Source organism: Maylandia zebra, linkage group LG7 (assembly GCF_041146795.1).
Source record: "Maylandia zebra isolate NMK-2024a linkage group LG7, Mzebra_GT3a, whole genome shotgun sequence".
Taxonomy (NCBI): Eukaryota; Metazoa; Chordata; class Actinopteri; order Cichliformes; family Cichlidae; genus Maylandia; species Maylandia zebra.
In genome coordinates this window covers 35,665,498-35,681,604 of record NC_135173.1, presented here as the reverse complement: position 1 = coordinate 35,681,604, position 16,107 = coordinate 35,665,498, and the positions used below count along the sequence as shown (strand labels likewise).

The 16,107-nt window shown below is 41.6% G+C and overlaps 1 protein-coding gene and 1 long non-coding RNA gene across 5 annotated transcripts; both read right to left on the bottom strand.

Annotated features, from left to right (window-relative positions):
* Positions 1-294: 294 nt before the first annotated feature.
* Positions 295-13,067, bottom strand: spag8 (sperm associated antigen 8). Of its 4 annotated transcripts, XM_076886299.1 has the most exons (7): positions 12,873-13,067; positions 11,716-11,875; positions 11,449-11,494; positions 9,457-9,571; positions 9,140-9,202; positions 2,279-2,333; positions 295-1,072 (listed from the first exon to the last, which is right to left on the bottom strand). In XM_076886299.1, the coding sequence occupies exons 1-6, from the start codon at positions 12,939-12,941 to the stop codon at positions 2,295-2,297; spliced, it is 492 nt and encodes a 163-aa protein (XP_076742414.1). In that variant the 5' UTR covers positions 12,942-13,067; the 3' UTR covers positions 295-1,072; positions 2,279-2,294. The 4 variants fall into 4 exon arrangements, with proteins under 4 accessions (XP_076742414.1, XP_076742415.1, XP_012778758.1 ...); XM_076886300.1 differs by lacking the exon at positions 2,279-2,333 and having other exon boundaries at positions 296-1,072; XM_012923304.3 differs by lacking the exons at positions 295-1,072; positions 2,279-2,333 and adding an exon at positions 5,580-7,575.
* Positions 13,068-15,030: 1,963 nt separating this feature from the next.
* Positions 15,031-15,580, bottom strand: LOC143419684 (uncharacterized). Its single transcript, XR_013099695.1, has 3 exons — positions 15,460-15,580; positions 15,232-15,380; positions 15,031-15,154 (listed from the first exon to the last, which is right to left on the bottom strand). It is a non-coding gene; the product is annotated as an uncharacterized LOC143419684 (long non-coding RNA).
* Between the last annotated feature and the right edge of the window lie 527 nt (positions 15,581-16,107).

Here is a 16,107-nt window from a genome sequence, read left to right as displayed (position 1 = left end):
AGGGTGTAATGTGAGAAAAGAGCCCTTTATTTCCAGCATTACAAATCTTCCTGACAAACACCCACTTTCAACTCAGAAGCAATTCATAAATGACCTTCCACGGTCCCCTCAAATATCGAGTGTCCCTCTAAACCATTGCATCTTTAAAAAAAAATTAAGTGCAGCAACCAATTTACTAGAGAGGCACTCTAACCTTTGCTGTTAACCTTGGAAGATTAATTGGTTAACGAGGTAGGTTGAACCAAAGCAGGTTATTCTGTTATCTGCTTTTATTTTCATATTTATTTCTCTTAACTTCTACTTCCTGTCTACCCAAGACCAACCAAACTAGTGAGTTTTCTTTTTTCGTTTCCAAATTTTTCATTTGGAAACAAAATAGAAATCGGTCACATGACTTTATTGATTTGGTTTAGTAACAAACAAACAGCTGACTTCCTGTTTCAGTTTCAGAGGAACTAACGGAGTAATTGACCGTGCGCAGATGTCTCAGGCCAGCATTTCAGTTTTGTTTCTGAGACCAAGAACATTTTTTCATATTTCATTTATTCATATATGTTTATTTGTACTAGGAAACCAACATTATTCAGTGATACCCAGACCCTTTTGCAAAGAAAATGTTTATACATCCACCCTGCCGAGGTGAGCAGTACTTCATGTTTTTCCTTGAGGGGTCAGCACAGCAGATCGTCTGCCTCCACCTCACCCTGTCTCTACTGTAGCATGCTACTTGGTCACACCAACCGTCCGCAGGTCCTTCACTACATCCATGAATCTTCTCTGTGGTTCTCTTTTCCTCCTCTATTCTACGTCCCACCTTGACCTATGGTCATGGGCTCTCGTTTAGAGGTAGGGTGAGGAGTCCAGTCCTTTTGTAACGGACTCAGAAGAGCCACTACTCCTCCACATTCAAATAAACCAGCTGAGGTGGTTCAAGCATCTGATTAGGATTCTTCCTGGGTGAGATGTTCTGGGCATGTGCCACCAGGAGGAGGTGACCCTGGGATACCCCCAGGACAGGTGGGGTTACATCTCTTGGCTAGCCTGGGAATGCTTTGTTGTTCCCCTAGATGGCCTGGAAGAGATGGTGATGACAGAAGACACATCTGATATTAATTTTGTGAACTGTGGTCCCAATTAGTGCATGCTTTAGGACGGGACTACCTTATGATTGACAGGTTGTTACCCTATGAATGAGCAGTATTGCTGAGTTTCACTAAGTAATGGGTGTAATGGGTGCATCCATTTTTTACATCCAGTCTATCACTTTACATTTCCCTAAAATACTGAGTGTGCTTCAGTAAAGCAGAGCATTGTGTATCTGCAGCCTGTGGACAGACAGCGAGGAGGAAACACGAGTCGGCAGCAGACAGCTGTGTTTTGGTTGTAATGACATCACCGCTCATTAGAGGCCCATCAGTTTTTGAGCAGGTGCACGGGTGTGTGTGTGCGCGCGAGCGCTCGTGCATTGTCATCTCTGCAGGATAGCATATTCCCCTCATGCACGGCTGTAATTACCGCCCACTTTCTTGCGGCGACATGCCGCATCCTGACACCAGTTAGAGCCACACAGAGGGAATTGAGGGTCTCCAATGAACCCCACGCCGAGCTTCCCTCAGCTGACCTGGCTGTCATCCAATCATCTTTTACGTTCTGCTTTTGCCACATATAGATCAGACCTTTTGTTACACGAACTGCTCCGAGTTTACACAGAGTAACTTTGTGTCTCTGGAAAACAGCTTTGGTGAATTCCAGATGCAAGATATATGCATATTAAAAAACGATATAACTATAAATAGGAGCAATATCAGCATTTTAGCTTCGTTGGGACTCTTGCTATTTCTGGCCGCAATCTCTGTGTCATGGTCCCCGTGCCTGCTCGGCTGGCCCTGTGTGGCTACATGTTATGTTTTGTCTTTTCTCTCTCTCCTCTCTCTCTGCTCGCTGCCTGGGCGGAGCTCATTGTGAGCTCCCGGCCTCCACCACCTGTAGGCAATCACCTGTGGCTCCTCACCTTGTTTGCTCCCGCTACTTAAGGCAGTGACTGAGAGCACCTCGCCGCTGGACTATTGAGTAACGCTCGTCAGTGCTACTTTAGCCTCAGCCAGTTTTGAGTGCTGTCCGTGAAAGTTCCGTGCTAACCCTTGTTCTCTGTATGCAGATTTCTCGTGTTTGGTTTGGAGACTCTGGACGCTTTTCCCGACCCCGCTCTGCACCCCTGGGAACCCTGGCCCCCTTCTCCTTCACCTGTATATAGTGCACCTGGAGTGTGTAAATAAACCTGTTTTTCTGAGGTTTCAGTCTGCGCCGAGTCCTCCCTGCTCCTCCGTGACACTCTGTAAGAATGACAACGTGTTTTTTTGTGTTGAACACAGAATTTCTTTGATCTCAGTGGTTTAAAGCTTTTGAGGATTTTGCAGATAGTTTCAGAGAAACAGTAAAAGCCAAAAAGCCAAAATTCTGCAGATTAAAATAAAGAGCAAAAAAATAAATTCTAGCAACTACCAAGGGAAAAACTCGAGGCTGAAAAGCAAAAAACTGCAGTTCGTCTGATGGCCACTTGGGACTTTATCCAAAAGTGAGTCAAATCCCCACCCATACAATAAAGCTCCTTTTGCTGCTCTGTTATTGCCAATCAGAAAATCATTTTCCATGTAACCTTTATGGGTTCAAGTGTTTGTGCAACCACAACTATTGCCATCTGATGGCCTTTCACGTTGATCTCAGTTTCTGACCTCGAAGCTACATCCATGTTTTATACTGTCTATGACCCAAACTGAAGCCCAGACTTATTGGCTGATCCACCCCTCAGAGATATCACAGCACCAACAACACAAACACAGCTGAGGCACCCAGTTCAGTGACTAGAAAATTCTGGAGATGAAGCCAAGTGGACGCCAGAGTGGACGCCAGCATAAACTATTTATATAATTTTCTGTTTGTTCCAGGCTGTAAACATGTTGGTCATTTATAAAGTTACTAAAAGTTTTCACCACTAGATTTCAGTAGTTTGCCAGCTGCAGTCAACCGAGTTCTGTTTTCTTATTTGTCACAATTCAAGTGTATAATCCTAGCTATGGCATCTGCTATAAGACAAACAACCTTCCTTTCATATCAAACAGATCATCTGCAGAGGAATGGTTTATTTGAAGAGCTTCAGTCAGGTTTCAGAGCTCATCACAGCACAGAAACAGCTTTAGTGAAGGTTACAAATGATCTTCTTATGGCCTCTGACAGTGGACTCATCTCTGTGCTTGTCTTGCTAGACCATAATATCCTATTAGAGCGATTAGAACATGCTGTAGGTATTACAGGTACTGTGCTGCAGTGGTTTGTATCATATCTATCTAATAGACTCCAATTTGTGCATGTAAATGGAGAGTCCTCTTCACACACTAAGGTCAGTTATGGAGTTTCACAGGGTTCAGTGCTAGGACCAGTTCTGTTTACATTATACATGCTTCCCCTAGGCAGCATCATTAGAAGACATAGCATACATTTTTCACTGCTATGCAGATGACACCCAGCTTTATCTATCCATGAAGCCAGGTAACACACACCAATTAGTTAAACTGCAGGAATGTCTTAAAGACATAAAGACCTGGATGGCCACTAACTTTCTGCTTCTTAATTCAGATAAAACTGAGGTTATTGTACTCGGCCCTGAAAATCTTAGAAATATGGTATCTAACCAGATTCTTACTCTGGATGGCATTACTTCAGCCTCCAGTAATGCTGTGAGGAACCTTGGAGTCATTTTTGACCAGGATATGTCCTTCAACGCACATATTAAACAAATATGTAAGACTGCGTTCTTCCATTTGCGCAACATCTCTAAAGTTAGAAATATCCTGTCTCAGAGTGACGCTGAAAAACTAGTTCATGCATTTATTACTTCCAGGCCAGATTACTGTAATTCATTGTTATCAGGATGTCCAAAAAACTCGCTAAAAAGCCTTCAGCTAATCCAAAATGCTGCAGTACTCTTGTACTGACAGGGACTAGAAAGAGAGAGCATATTTCTCCTGTTTTGGCTTCCCTTCATTGGCTTCCTGTTAAATCCAGAATTGAATTCAAAATCCTGCTCCTCACATACAAGGTCTTAAATAATCAGGCCCCATCTTATCTTAATGACCTTGTAGTACCATATCACCCTATTAGAGCACTTCGCTCTCGCTCTGCAGGTCTACTTGTTGTTCCTAGAGTATTTAAAAGTAGAATGGGAGGGAGAGCCTTCAGTTTTCAGGCCCCTCTTCTGTGGAACCAGCTTCCAGTTTGGATTCGGGAGACAGACACTATTAAGATTAGACTTAAAACTTTCTTAGTTATGCTGCAATAGACGTAGGCTGCCGGGGGATTCCCATGATGCATTGAGTTTTTCCTTTCCAGTCACCTTTCTCACTCACTATGTGTTAATAGACCTCCCTGCATTGAATCATATCTGTTATTAACCTCTGTCTCTCTTCCACAGCATGTCTTTATCCTGTCTTCTTTCTCTCACCCCAACCGGTCGCAGCAGATGGCCCCGCCCCTCCCTGAGCCTGGTTCTGCTGGAGGTTTCTTCCTGTTAAAAGGGAGTTTTTCCTTCCCACTGTCGCCAAAGTGCTTGCTCATAGGGGGTCATATGATTGTTGGGTTTTTTTCTCTGTATCTACTGTACAATATAAAGTGCCTTGAGGTGACTTTTGTTGTGATTTGGCGATATATAAATAAATTTGAATTGAATTGAATGTTTTAGTCAGCCAAGAGAGATCAAAAACATTAAATTTAGACTGTATTGGCTATGGCCGGTGTGTTTGTCTGGACTGGATCGGCCCTTGAGTTTTTTCCCCATCTGTGGAATGCTGCCAGTCTACTGTTTACCTCAGCTGTCAACATGGGTGAAAAGCATGCACTTTTACTTACTCCGGAAGAGGCTATAAAACTTTGTGAGGACTGTGATACGGGTCAGTAATTCAGAGACGCTAATCTGACCGATGAAAGCTGAACTGTCCGTAGTGCTGCTGATTTTGCTACTGTTAACTGCTGTTAACCCCTGTTAGCTGTTGTTAGCTGCTGTTCCCTAGCATTAGTGATACTTTCTTTGAAGTGGATGTAACATCGTTATTTTAGTTTAGTTTTAGCTAATGATAATAAACCTGTTAATTATACACTATTTTTATTTGTGAGTACTGTACGTTTACCATGGGAGCCTATGGAGACTGTGCCTCCAGCAGCCAGTAGAAAAACTCTTTTTGGTCCCTTTATATAATTTACTTCTTTAAAACAATTGTTCCAGGTTAGATTTTTGTTTGGGAACTCAGCCTTCAATTTTTATTGAGGCTTCATGGCTTTGGCGCTTTGACTAATTAAAGCTACAGCCTATTGTGTCTCCTAGGACTGACCCGTGCTAACTGGTTTGAGTTTAAGCCTTCTATAAAAATAAATTAGCTGATTAATATCATGAGACATCACTGCACTAATTAGGAGACGTGTCTGTGAGTTGCACCCTTATAGTTTATGGATTCTAACCAAGCTTGCTGCCATTCGGTTGATAACTAAGCGCTTTGCCTTCTTGTCGAAATATGGCCACTGACTCAAAATGATAAGATAAGATAACCTTTATTAGTCCCACACGTGGGAAATTTGTTAGTATACTTGTTAGTATATTTGTCATAGTATACATAGTCTATGGTTAGGACCTTGTCAGCATTAGGATACAGTCACTTCAGTTATGCTAAAATAGCAGTTACACCCTTGTGGGAACAGAACATTACCTTCTGACCTAAAAATGACTTCACTGTCTGTAGATTTCTATTGTGCAGCGTAGCTCAGCATGTATAAATAGCACAGCTGAAACAAAATGACAGTTGCTGTATCACATTTCATTTCAAATGTTGAGTACAAATCTGCTGCAAGCCCTTGTCTTTCAGAGGCAAATTGGTTTTCCTGTATGATGTGGTGAGATATTGAAATGTCTGGAGAGAAAAGCTGCAGCGATATACACTAAAAATTACTTGTCGCCATAGCTACCACCCACTAATCCCTGCTGAAAGCCCAGAAAGGATCAGCAGAGCCCAACATTGTCCTTTGATTGACAGAAGACGTACATGAATCTGTAGCATACATTGTGTGACTCCCAGCGATGTATTGTTTTAAATTAGCATGCTGTAGCAGCACATGTGTGTGAAGAAGCTGTTGTTCCTCTTTAAGGGTGACATATTTACCCCGTGTCAGAGAAAGGTGTGTCTTTTTGCCACTCAGCACTAACTGAATGCAATAATTACAGGTTGCAAAAAGGAGGAACAGACATATTACAGAAAAAGATGAACAGAGGATGTAAACAAACTCCCGGCTAGGTGCACACAGCAACACAACAGTCAGGTGCAGAAAGTACTAAAGTTGCTGTCACACCCATCAATCAGTGAAACCTGCTTCATCCTCCGCATGGAGGAACCACAGCTAACAGTGTGAGAGAGACAGGGTGAAAGGTTTACTTATTACAGATATTCTTAGACTTTGCTTGAGAAGGTTCTGGTTTCTCACCAGCTCTCAATCCATCAGAGCACCTTTGAGATGTGGGAGCCAACAAATCACATCAACGTGGACCAAAATCTTCATGAAGAAGAATTACTCTAAGGCAGTTCTGGAGTCAAAAAGGGTCCAACGCAGCGCTAGGTGTACACAACAAATTTTCCTTTGGATATATGTGCACACTTTGAAAACACTGGCTTCTCAGACAGTTATGAACCGTTTCATATGCTAAGTGACGCAATACGATTGGCTGATTAGAAGTAATTCACTCCTTGCAGCCAGGGGCCATCTTTAGCATCTCAAAAACCCTCCAGTCAATTTGTTGTTGTTACCTGGGGAAAAAGTGGGCAGGGACAATCTGAAATGATTAAATCTGATTGGCAGATTAATGCATATTACTGAGAATGAGTTAATCTGTCATGCCCGGCAGCTTGGAGTTTCTTCCACTGATGGCACGGAGATACTTGCTCAGTAATAAGAAAATAATGACATCCCACGGGTCCACTTCCACACTCAAAACATCCTTCTTTCCTCCCATTCCTGTGACGTGCTCATGGTGCAGATGTAAATACAGCTGCGGTCATGGTACTCAGCATCTAGGTAGCATCTTTTCAAACACTGACTGCTGATTCATCTCATCCAAGTCAGTTTTGTTGTCAATACACTGACAGTCGGGTACACAGAATATATGCTGGTCTCCCAGCTGTTGCATAGGATTTATGATGTCCAGTACACACAGTGAGTCTTGTGCAGCTCTAACTGCTGTTTTGGCGATGGCAGTTCACTTAACCAACATGAGTGCCAATAATAACAAAAAAAAGAATAGCCTTAAAGAATAGATAAATCCTTTGTGGTGCCACTATCGCTAAGAACTAAACTTAACCTTTAAAATGGATTACCATTTTAATAAAAAAAATCATTAAAAAAAGTGGCAGAACAGCACACTGGTGTAGTGCCTCAATTGTCAGGTGGGAGATCAATTTCATCCAGCCGCTCGGTGATGGGCGTGCTGAACAGAGCCGACTTCCTGAAGGGTCCCTTCGAGCTCCGGGCGGCAGTCACACCCTGTGACACAAAAATACACTATGACTTGGTGATATGGCCTAAAATCCATATCGCGGTATAATTTGAAGCACGTGCGGTAACGATATATATCGTGATATATTCTTTTCTTCTGTATAACGTATTTTCCACACTATAAGGCACACTTAAAATCCTTTAATTTTCTCAAAAATCGAGAGTGTGCCTTATGTATGAATTCTGGTTGTGCTTACTGACCTCGAACTGATTTTGGCGTGCAGAAATCTGTTAAAAAATGTTTTAGTACAACTTTGTTAAGCCACACTGCTTGATGGATTGTCAGAGCATTACGGCTGCCGTAGTGAGGAGCTTCGCGGAGTAATCTGGGTCCAAAACTCCGTCCTGTTCAGGTCCCAAACGAACACTGAGAGTTAAAAACGGTCTAAATTCTTTCATCTTTAATTAAATCATCAGTGATGCTGCTTTACCAGGTGTAACAATTAAGTTTAACATCCAGGCATCCATGAAAACAGAATTTATTAAATTTAACGGAGTTAGAAGTTAACAGGAAGTTAGCTCGCAAGTTTCCACCTAAACATGACATACCATGTTCTGACTGAGAGATTTTTGAAACTAATTAAAACGTACAGCTCTGCTACCACTTCCAACATAAATGAAGACAGAAAACTAAACAGGAGTGGCGTTTGCAGGGTTACTGAAGTTGGACTACCTGGTATATAATGTTGTGCTACCTGATTGCTAGCGACACAGCTATGTTAGCATAACATTAGCACAGTGAAGCTGGAGGATGAACGCCAACTTTTTTCCACTCGATAAAATTTAACGTGAGGGATTCTGGTGGTCAGGGACAAATGCAATCACATAGCAGGATGCTATACACGGGCCAAACTTCAGTCAGGAGAACAACTGAGATTATTCATCCACAATACGAGGTTAGTTATTAATATACTGCAACAACATGGGGATAGAGCAGCTGCGAGAGAATTCAACATTAATGAATCACTGTTACGGAAGTGGAGGAAGTGCAGTTTTTGCCTTTACCCATATTTCAACAGTGCTTCATCTCTTTGCTATGACTGCCGGCATAATTTGCAGATGATAATGGTTGTAGCTGCTGCAATGCTTTCCACCAAAACAGGCGCAGCTTGATGACGTCATCAACATGCACTATCGCGATAGAGCGGTATAGTCAAAATCTCTATCGTTGGCCAAATTTATATCGTTTCTATCGTATATCGTTTATATCACCCACCCCTACTATGACTAATCACAGCAGAGAGAGGTGATTAATATCCTCCTCTTGACCTTGGTGGATAAGTGTGACTCTCCTGCTGCTGTTGTGTGTTCCCTGACATATTTCATGGTGCTATTAGTGGCTAAAGAGTATTCTTTAAGAAAGGAAAACATCTGCTCAGACACTAAGGACAGACCGCAAACACAAGTGTTCATCATCAGACAGGGAAAATTGCTGTGCTGTTGATCACATATAACTTTCAACCGATAAATAAATCACTTAAATAGAACTTAAATATGGATATTTTAAAGGAGAGAAAAAGAAACCACTATGAGATAAAGCAGTCTGACTTACCTGTATCCGCTGGCAGTTTTCACTCCAGAATGTGATGGCCTGGTCAGTTTTGTAGTCATGAACCTGTAAAAAATTAAACCAGTAAAATGTCAGAAAGATTTTCAGGCTTTTATAGGAGAGGCTGATGATGTACTTATTATTTTAGGTATTCTGCTTCTCACAGCAACTGTGTATTTCACATAACCAAAATACAAACAACTCAAAGAGGAGGAAATAAAAGTATGGAAATTTATTTTGTAGTTTTGAAATCAGATTGTTGCTGTTTGGGGAGATTAAGCACAGACACAAACACACACAAAGTTTGTAACTCTACATACACGTGTTGTTTCAGGTTTATGAGGCACAAATCCCTCCACACAGAAATCCTTCTGGGTTGTGGAGCAGTACTCCGTTTTGGGAGTCAGTGGGTTCAGATCAGCATGAATCTTCTCACTGTGAAAACAAGAAGACAGAATCTAAGCACCAAGCAGCAGCACTTGCCTGTGATCCAGCACATACAGTTTTTGTTGTTGTTTTGTTTTTTTAAGTGTAGCATGATGTAATTAAATGATTTTGTAAACAACCTATTTACTATAAAATATACTGAAAGTTGCTGCACATTGAAAGGAGCCAGCTGAAGTGGTTTGGGCATTTATGCCTCCCGTGCGCCTCCTCAGAGAGGTTTGTGAAGCCCCTGGGCAGAACCAGGACATGCTGAGGAGAGACTATGTCTCTTGGCTGGCTTGGAAATGCCTTGGCTTCCCCAGATTAGCTAAAGGTGGAGGTGCTAGAGGGAGGTCTGGACATCTCTGCTGCCCACACAACTGAGACCCAGATAAACAGCAGAAAATGGATGGTTGGATGAATTCTAGGTCTTTCCTGAAATCAAAAATCAATCAGTGCTTCCCATCTGAACTCCTCAGACACAGATGATTTTTTCCTATAGTGACGTGAATATATTGAAAGAAGCCACACAAAAATTTTGAGGTGGGTTGAAGATTTATGCTCTCTCTTGTTTCCCAGTTTATGTTTTATACACAAAGCTTGCAGTCTGAACAAAGAGAGAAGTCTGAGTAACATGTCCAAGTTATCATTTAGAACATGCAAAGAACACTATTTCACAGCCATAAGCTGCACGTTAGAAAGGTATTTTGGAAACGAAATGTATGTAAGAAGCAGAACTTGTTTTGATCATCCAATTACCCAGTTTACACCTTTTCAAGTTTTCTCCATTTTCTTAAATTTGTTTTTCCATTCCTGAAATTTTCACATGGCTGCTTCATGTACTTAAGAAGAAAATTTGCCTTTAACTCCTGTGTGTAGGGCCTGCAACTCAGAAAATATTCAGAATTCATTCATAATGCTAAAGTTAGTATCATAAAAAGAAAATAAAATCAACTGCTTCTGAAAGGAGTGATTTAAAAAAATAATATTATATGCAATTATCCATCTGCCTCATTTGCTATTAAGATTAGCCATCCTGGAATGATGTCTGACCATACAAGGATGGTTTTTGCTTTCTTTCAAATCTTTTGACGGAACGTAGCACGCAAGCTGAAGCGTTGCATTCACTGGAAATAGTAAAGTCGTCTAGCCCTAGCAGGTGCAAGAAGCACTATTAGCCAGGCGCAGTCTGCTCATGCCCACACAGTCCAGCGAAGAGCTCTAATAAATGCAAACATGTGTGGGTGAGCTGATGGTGTGCAGGGCGTTTAAGGCTCCTGGTGTAAGCATCATTTATTTGCATCGTTTCACGACACTCAGTGTCTCTGTGGTATTACATATAGTATATAAAATATGTCATACTGGACTGAAATGAAACCCAAAGCTTGATACTCCGCCAATCTCCCATCTGGCTAGGATTATTTATACACAGTGTTGTGCTTTACATAACAGCCAATCAGCCAAATCATACAAAGCTATTGGACACACCATTGGTGTTTGCTTATAAAACTCAGGAAATTTAGTGTATGGTTTAAAATCAAATGATGACACACTGTCTACTACTAGTCAAAAAGTTTTCATTGAAGACATTACGCTTTACAGGCTTTTATGAGTTGTTAACTTGTGTGGGATGTTAACAACCACCTCTGCAGGGATGGACTTTATAAACCCCATAAGGGTGACTGGCCCCTGTGTAAAATAACACCATAAAGTCTGATTTAAAAGCTATCACAGCTGTGACTGAACAGTAAAACAAACCCCGACGTGTAAATATTACATCACCTTCCCCTCAAGACATGGTCAGGCAGTGCTCCTCGTCTCCATAAACAAACCACTTCCAGAAATAATTCGTTTAACATCAAAAGACTTGTTCATAGTTCATTTACCTTATCATCTGGGCAGTGTGTTTTTTAAGCAGCTCGCCTCTGATGCCTGAACCGAGGAAAATACAAAAGACAGGATGAACAGGGCATGCATAGAAAGCCATCCCCCAGAATAAAAAACTTTTTTAAATTAAAATAAGAAGAGGTCACATCAAATAATAAAACCTTTCAGCTCTTTGTAAATGCTTCTCTGTTCTTTACATGGCTCTTAATGGTATGGGTTTCAACATTTTTTTTCCATTCTGGCTGGTGAAAGATAAAGACACATACCCTGTAACCTCCCCACTGGAGTCTTTGGAGCAACATAAGCTGCTTTCAGCGTAGTCACAGACTCCATCTTGGACTCCAGGTCTATTGTGAGAATCCCCTTGTGGCCATGTATGTGCTTGTGTGTCTTTGGGTCCTCTGTATGGAGATCTGCAATGGCTCTCTGAGTAAAAAAAAAACAAAAAAAACAAAAATCACAGGATTTTTTAGTCGGGTGGAAAACCATAAAAATCTACAATTTTGGATAAGTAAAAAAATGTTTTTGTACTTTTTCCAACTGTACACCATCACAGCTGATTATAAATCAGACAATCAAGACATGACTGCAGTGCAGACTTTCAGCTTTATTTCAAATGGTTTTACAAATGTATTGAATTATCTGGTGAGGAATTACAACTATATTGATACACAATTACTGGCCAGTCCATTAGGTACACCTGTTCTTTTTAAACTGCTTTTTAATGCAACTATTGAATTAGCCAATTACATTGTAGTAACTCACTGCATTTAGACATGCAGATATGGTCAAGATGATCTGCTCAAGTTCAAATCAAGCCTCAGAATGGGGGAGAAAGGTCATTTAAGAACATGGCGTGGATGATCTGGGTATTTCAGGAACTGCCCATCTACACGAATTTTCCCACAGAACCGTCTCTAGGGTTTACAGAGAATGGTCCAAAAAAGAAAAAAATATCCAGTGAGCAGCAGTTCTCACGGGTAAAATGACTTGTTGATGCCAGAGGTCAGAGAATGGCCCGACTGGTTTGAGCTGAAGGCAACAGAAACTCAAACAACCACTTGTCATAAGCAAGGTATGCAGAAGGACATCTCTAAATACTACACAAAATAGCAAACCTTGAAGCAGATGGGCTACAGCAGGAGCAGACCATACGAAGAATTAAGGCAATTCTGAAGGTAGAATTGGATCCAACTTAGTGCTAGCAGTGCTAGCAAGGTGTACCTAATTCTGTGGCCCTGAGTGACATCCGTGTTATAACATATACTTGCTGTGTCAGGGACTCTGTCTTTCAAATATGGTTACCTAGACACCAGGTGTTAGCTCCAGATTAATTATTAGATTAAATTAGCAAACGTTGTTAAGAAGTCTCGCGTGAACTTTTAACATTAGCTAAACCTCGGAAATGGTTCACAGCACTCACCTCTTCGACCCAGTTATGCAACATCGGTTTTCCAACTTTATGTCCCACAGCGGCTGTCTGCTCGGTCATAACGGGAACAAAACTATGGAACTGGACTGAACGCAAGTGAATGGAGCTGCGGGTAGCTTCGGGATCGTCTTTCTAAGTTAAAGTTTACGAGCATCGCTTAGCAACAGCGTTTGTTCGACGGAAGCGTCGCCATGACAACAACAACAATGCACAACGTAGCACGTTGTAAGAAAAGGTAAACTTCCGGGTGGAATGCATTTTAAAACCTTATTTGGGGCCAACATTAGCAAACCCATGTTTTTAATCAGACTTGGCTGGTGATTCTATTTTATGAGCCAGTAGCAACTGAAATTAAATAAAATTTAGACAATGCTTTAAAACAGCTAAGATTTAAGATGGCTGTCAAATTGTGGGACTGTACGTTCCAGGTCCTAACCTGAGGTCCTCAGCCAAGGTTATCCCACAATTTCAGCTGAGAACCAAGGCTGATCCAGCTTTTTCAGTCAGTGGACCCACTCTCTGAATCAAGCTTCCTAAGAAGGCTCACTGTCATCTTTTAAATCCATCTTAAAGACATATACGCAGCTTTTTTCTGTGCCTGCACTTTGATTTACATTTATGTTCTCCATAATAATTGTTTTATCACCTTCCCCTAATTATCCTTTTTAATTCATTTTTTAATATTTGCTTTTAATTTACCTGTTTTTCCATTTCTAATTTTCTTTATTCCTTGCTCTTATCTCCATTTGTTGCCAGTATTCTTTATGTTATTTCATTCCATTTCCCATCTTGTACTGTGAAGCACTTTGTAACTTTGTTTTGAAAGGTGCCATGTATAAATAAAGTTATTATTATTCAAGTTATATATAGTCTGTCAAATATCATCCACATTTACAGAGGAGCTAAAAAGCTTTCCTCAGAATGAAAGTGGAATAAGACATTCTTCTTCACATTCTTTCGGGTGAGCACAGAGGCAGAGCTTCTAGTCTCCAGGAGACAGCTGAGCGAGAAAGTGCTGTCCCGTGGGGTGCAATTAAAGTGAACAAAGATGACACCCCTGTCATCTGATCACCTGGTAAAACGGCTTTACAGCCATTCGCTGATTGATACATCTACGGGTACAGCCATCCTGCTGAGCAAGGGTTGTGCTGCCATTGGAGGAACATTTCAGGTCAGAATTTTTTTCTCCCCCTCTATTGAACTCTCTTATTCTTCCATTACATAAGGCAGAGCTTGATTCAGCTGTGAACAGTGAAACAGCAACTATAAATCATCAAGTGAACATGAGAAAGTATAGTTGTATTAATATGATCCATACAGGCAGATTTTTATAAAGAAACTATATCTTTTTTAGACCGACAGACTCCAAGTGCAGCCCTTAATACTTCAATGTGTCTCAGTTCAGATACACTGTCATGTAGTACACTAGAAAGCACATACTTTCATTGTCAGTAAGGTGCTGTTGTCTCAAACTGTACATGGCATGTTGTGCATTTTTGGACAATATAATGATTTCTGCATTTGTACGACTGATTTTTCGGAACATTTACAACCTGTTCATCCACACATCCAGAGCAATATACTTCTAGATTTAATAAACAAAGCCCAGCAGACACATGGAAAGACCAGACAAAAATCTGCTTCTTGTGGAAACTGGTAGTCCCTCCCTGCTTGCTTCAAGATAGTAACGCTTGATCGTGAGGCCTTTTAAGTCTTCCACAATTGACAGTTTCACAATACATATTCTATGTGTCACAAACTGGCCTACACAAACATGACAGAAAGAGAGATGCACAGCAAATGACAATTAAAAACCTCTTCATTTAAAACTAAATAAACCACGGGTGGCCAACCAGTCAGAGACCAAGAGCCACTTTTTTATTGTGTTACCGCACATCATACACATGAGCACACATGAACATCACCCATCCCTTCCTCTCTCTCTCTCCCTCTCTCTCACACACACGCACAAAAAATACACACACCTCTGCTCAGCCAGATTTATTGTAAATGTCACACACCAACATGATAATGACAGAAATGGACTCCTACAGTACTAAAACCACAGGCCAGTCATTTTCTGTCATGAACCGAAGTTCAGTACGCAAGCTGGACCCAGAAGCAGAGACAACACGCACAGGAGTACGAAAAATAAACTTTATTTTAACTAAAGGTGTCCCGGAAGGGTCAAAGGAAAACACGCGAGAAACTAGAAAAACCAAGGGACCGGGGGATGAGTTACGCAGGAACGCAGTAATCGGGACTGTGGGAGGCTGCAACAGAAAGAGGGAGAGAGTTACTGGGGAGCGGGGAAATAGCAGCATACGTGGGGGGAGAGTATGAGTCTTACAGTCAAAGCGGGGCCGTGGGAGCCGGAGGGAGGGGTGAGGGTCCGCGGGGGAGCTCCAGGAAATTAGAGGTGATTGGTACTGGAGGCGATCCAAACTCCAGACGGGCAGGTGGACAGGCAGGTGGCTCAAAAACACGTCGAGCTGTTACCTGAGCGCAAAAGAAAAGATTAGCGTTTGTTCAGGTAAATGAGGGTTTTCACAACCGCCTTCCCGTGGGTGTACGTTACCGCTGTGAGACGACTAACGGACTGGCGTGGAGCAGCTGGCTGGGCTGGATCAAATAGTCCACCTGATAATCACCTGAGATGGGATGCAGGTGTGGAGTTAACAGCCACACCCGTGGGCGTGGGCATCCCATCAGCTCCTCGGACACCGGGCTGCGGACCATGACATTTTCAACAATGAACATTGTGTGCACTGTCTCACACACACAAACTCTCAGTTCAACCAAGTCCACAAACAAAAATATAATAATCTACAATAGCATTTTTCTTTTACTATGCATGTTCTTTAGTGGGACTTCTGGCATTCCTTGCCTTGAACACTCTTCAAATTTGGCTTGTATTCCGTTGTTGTCACTCAAAGCAATTCTTTCACATGAGTGTCAGTCAGAACAGATCGATGCTTTGATTTCACATATTTTAGGGTAGAAAACACAGACTCGTGACAGTATCTTAAGAGCAGCCCATTTAACATTGGGGTATTTTTCCATTGGCACACTTTTCCAGAACTCAATGGTCCCTTCCCTTAAAACAGGTTTCAATTGGTCCTCCTCATAAAGATCAATCATCTCCAACTCAGCCGCAGCTTCATCTGTGACTAGCGGGACTTTCAAACAGTCCGTCTGTGCATTAAATGGGTCGACGAGGAACGTA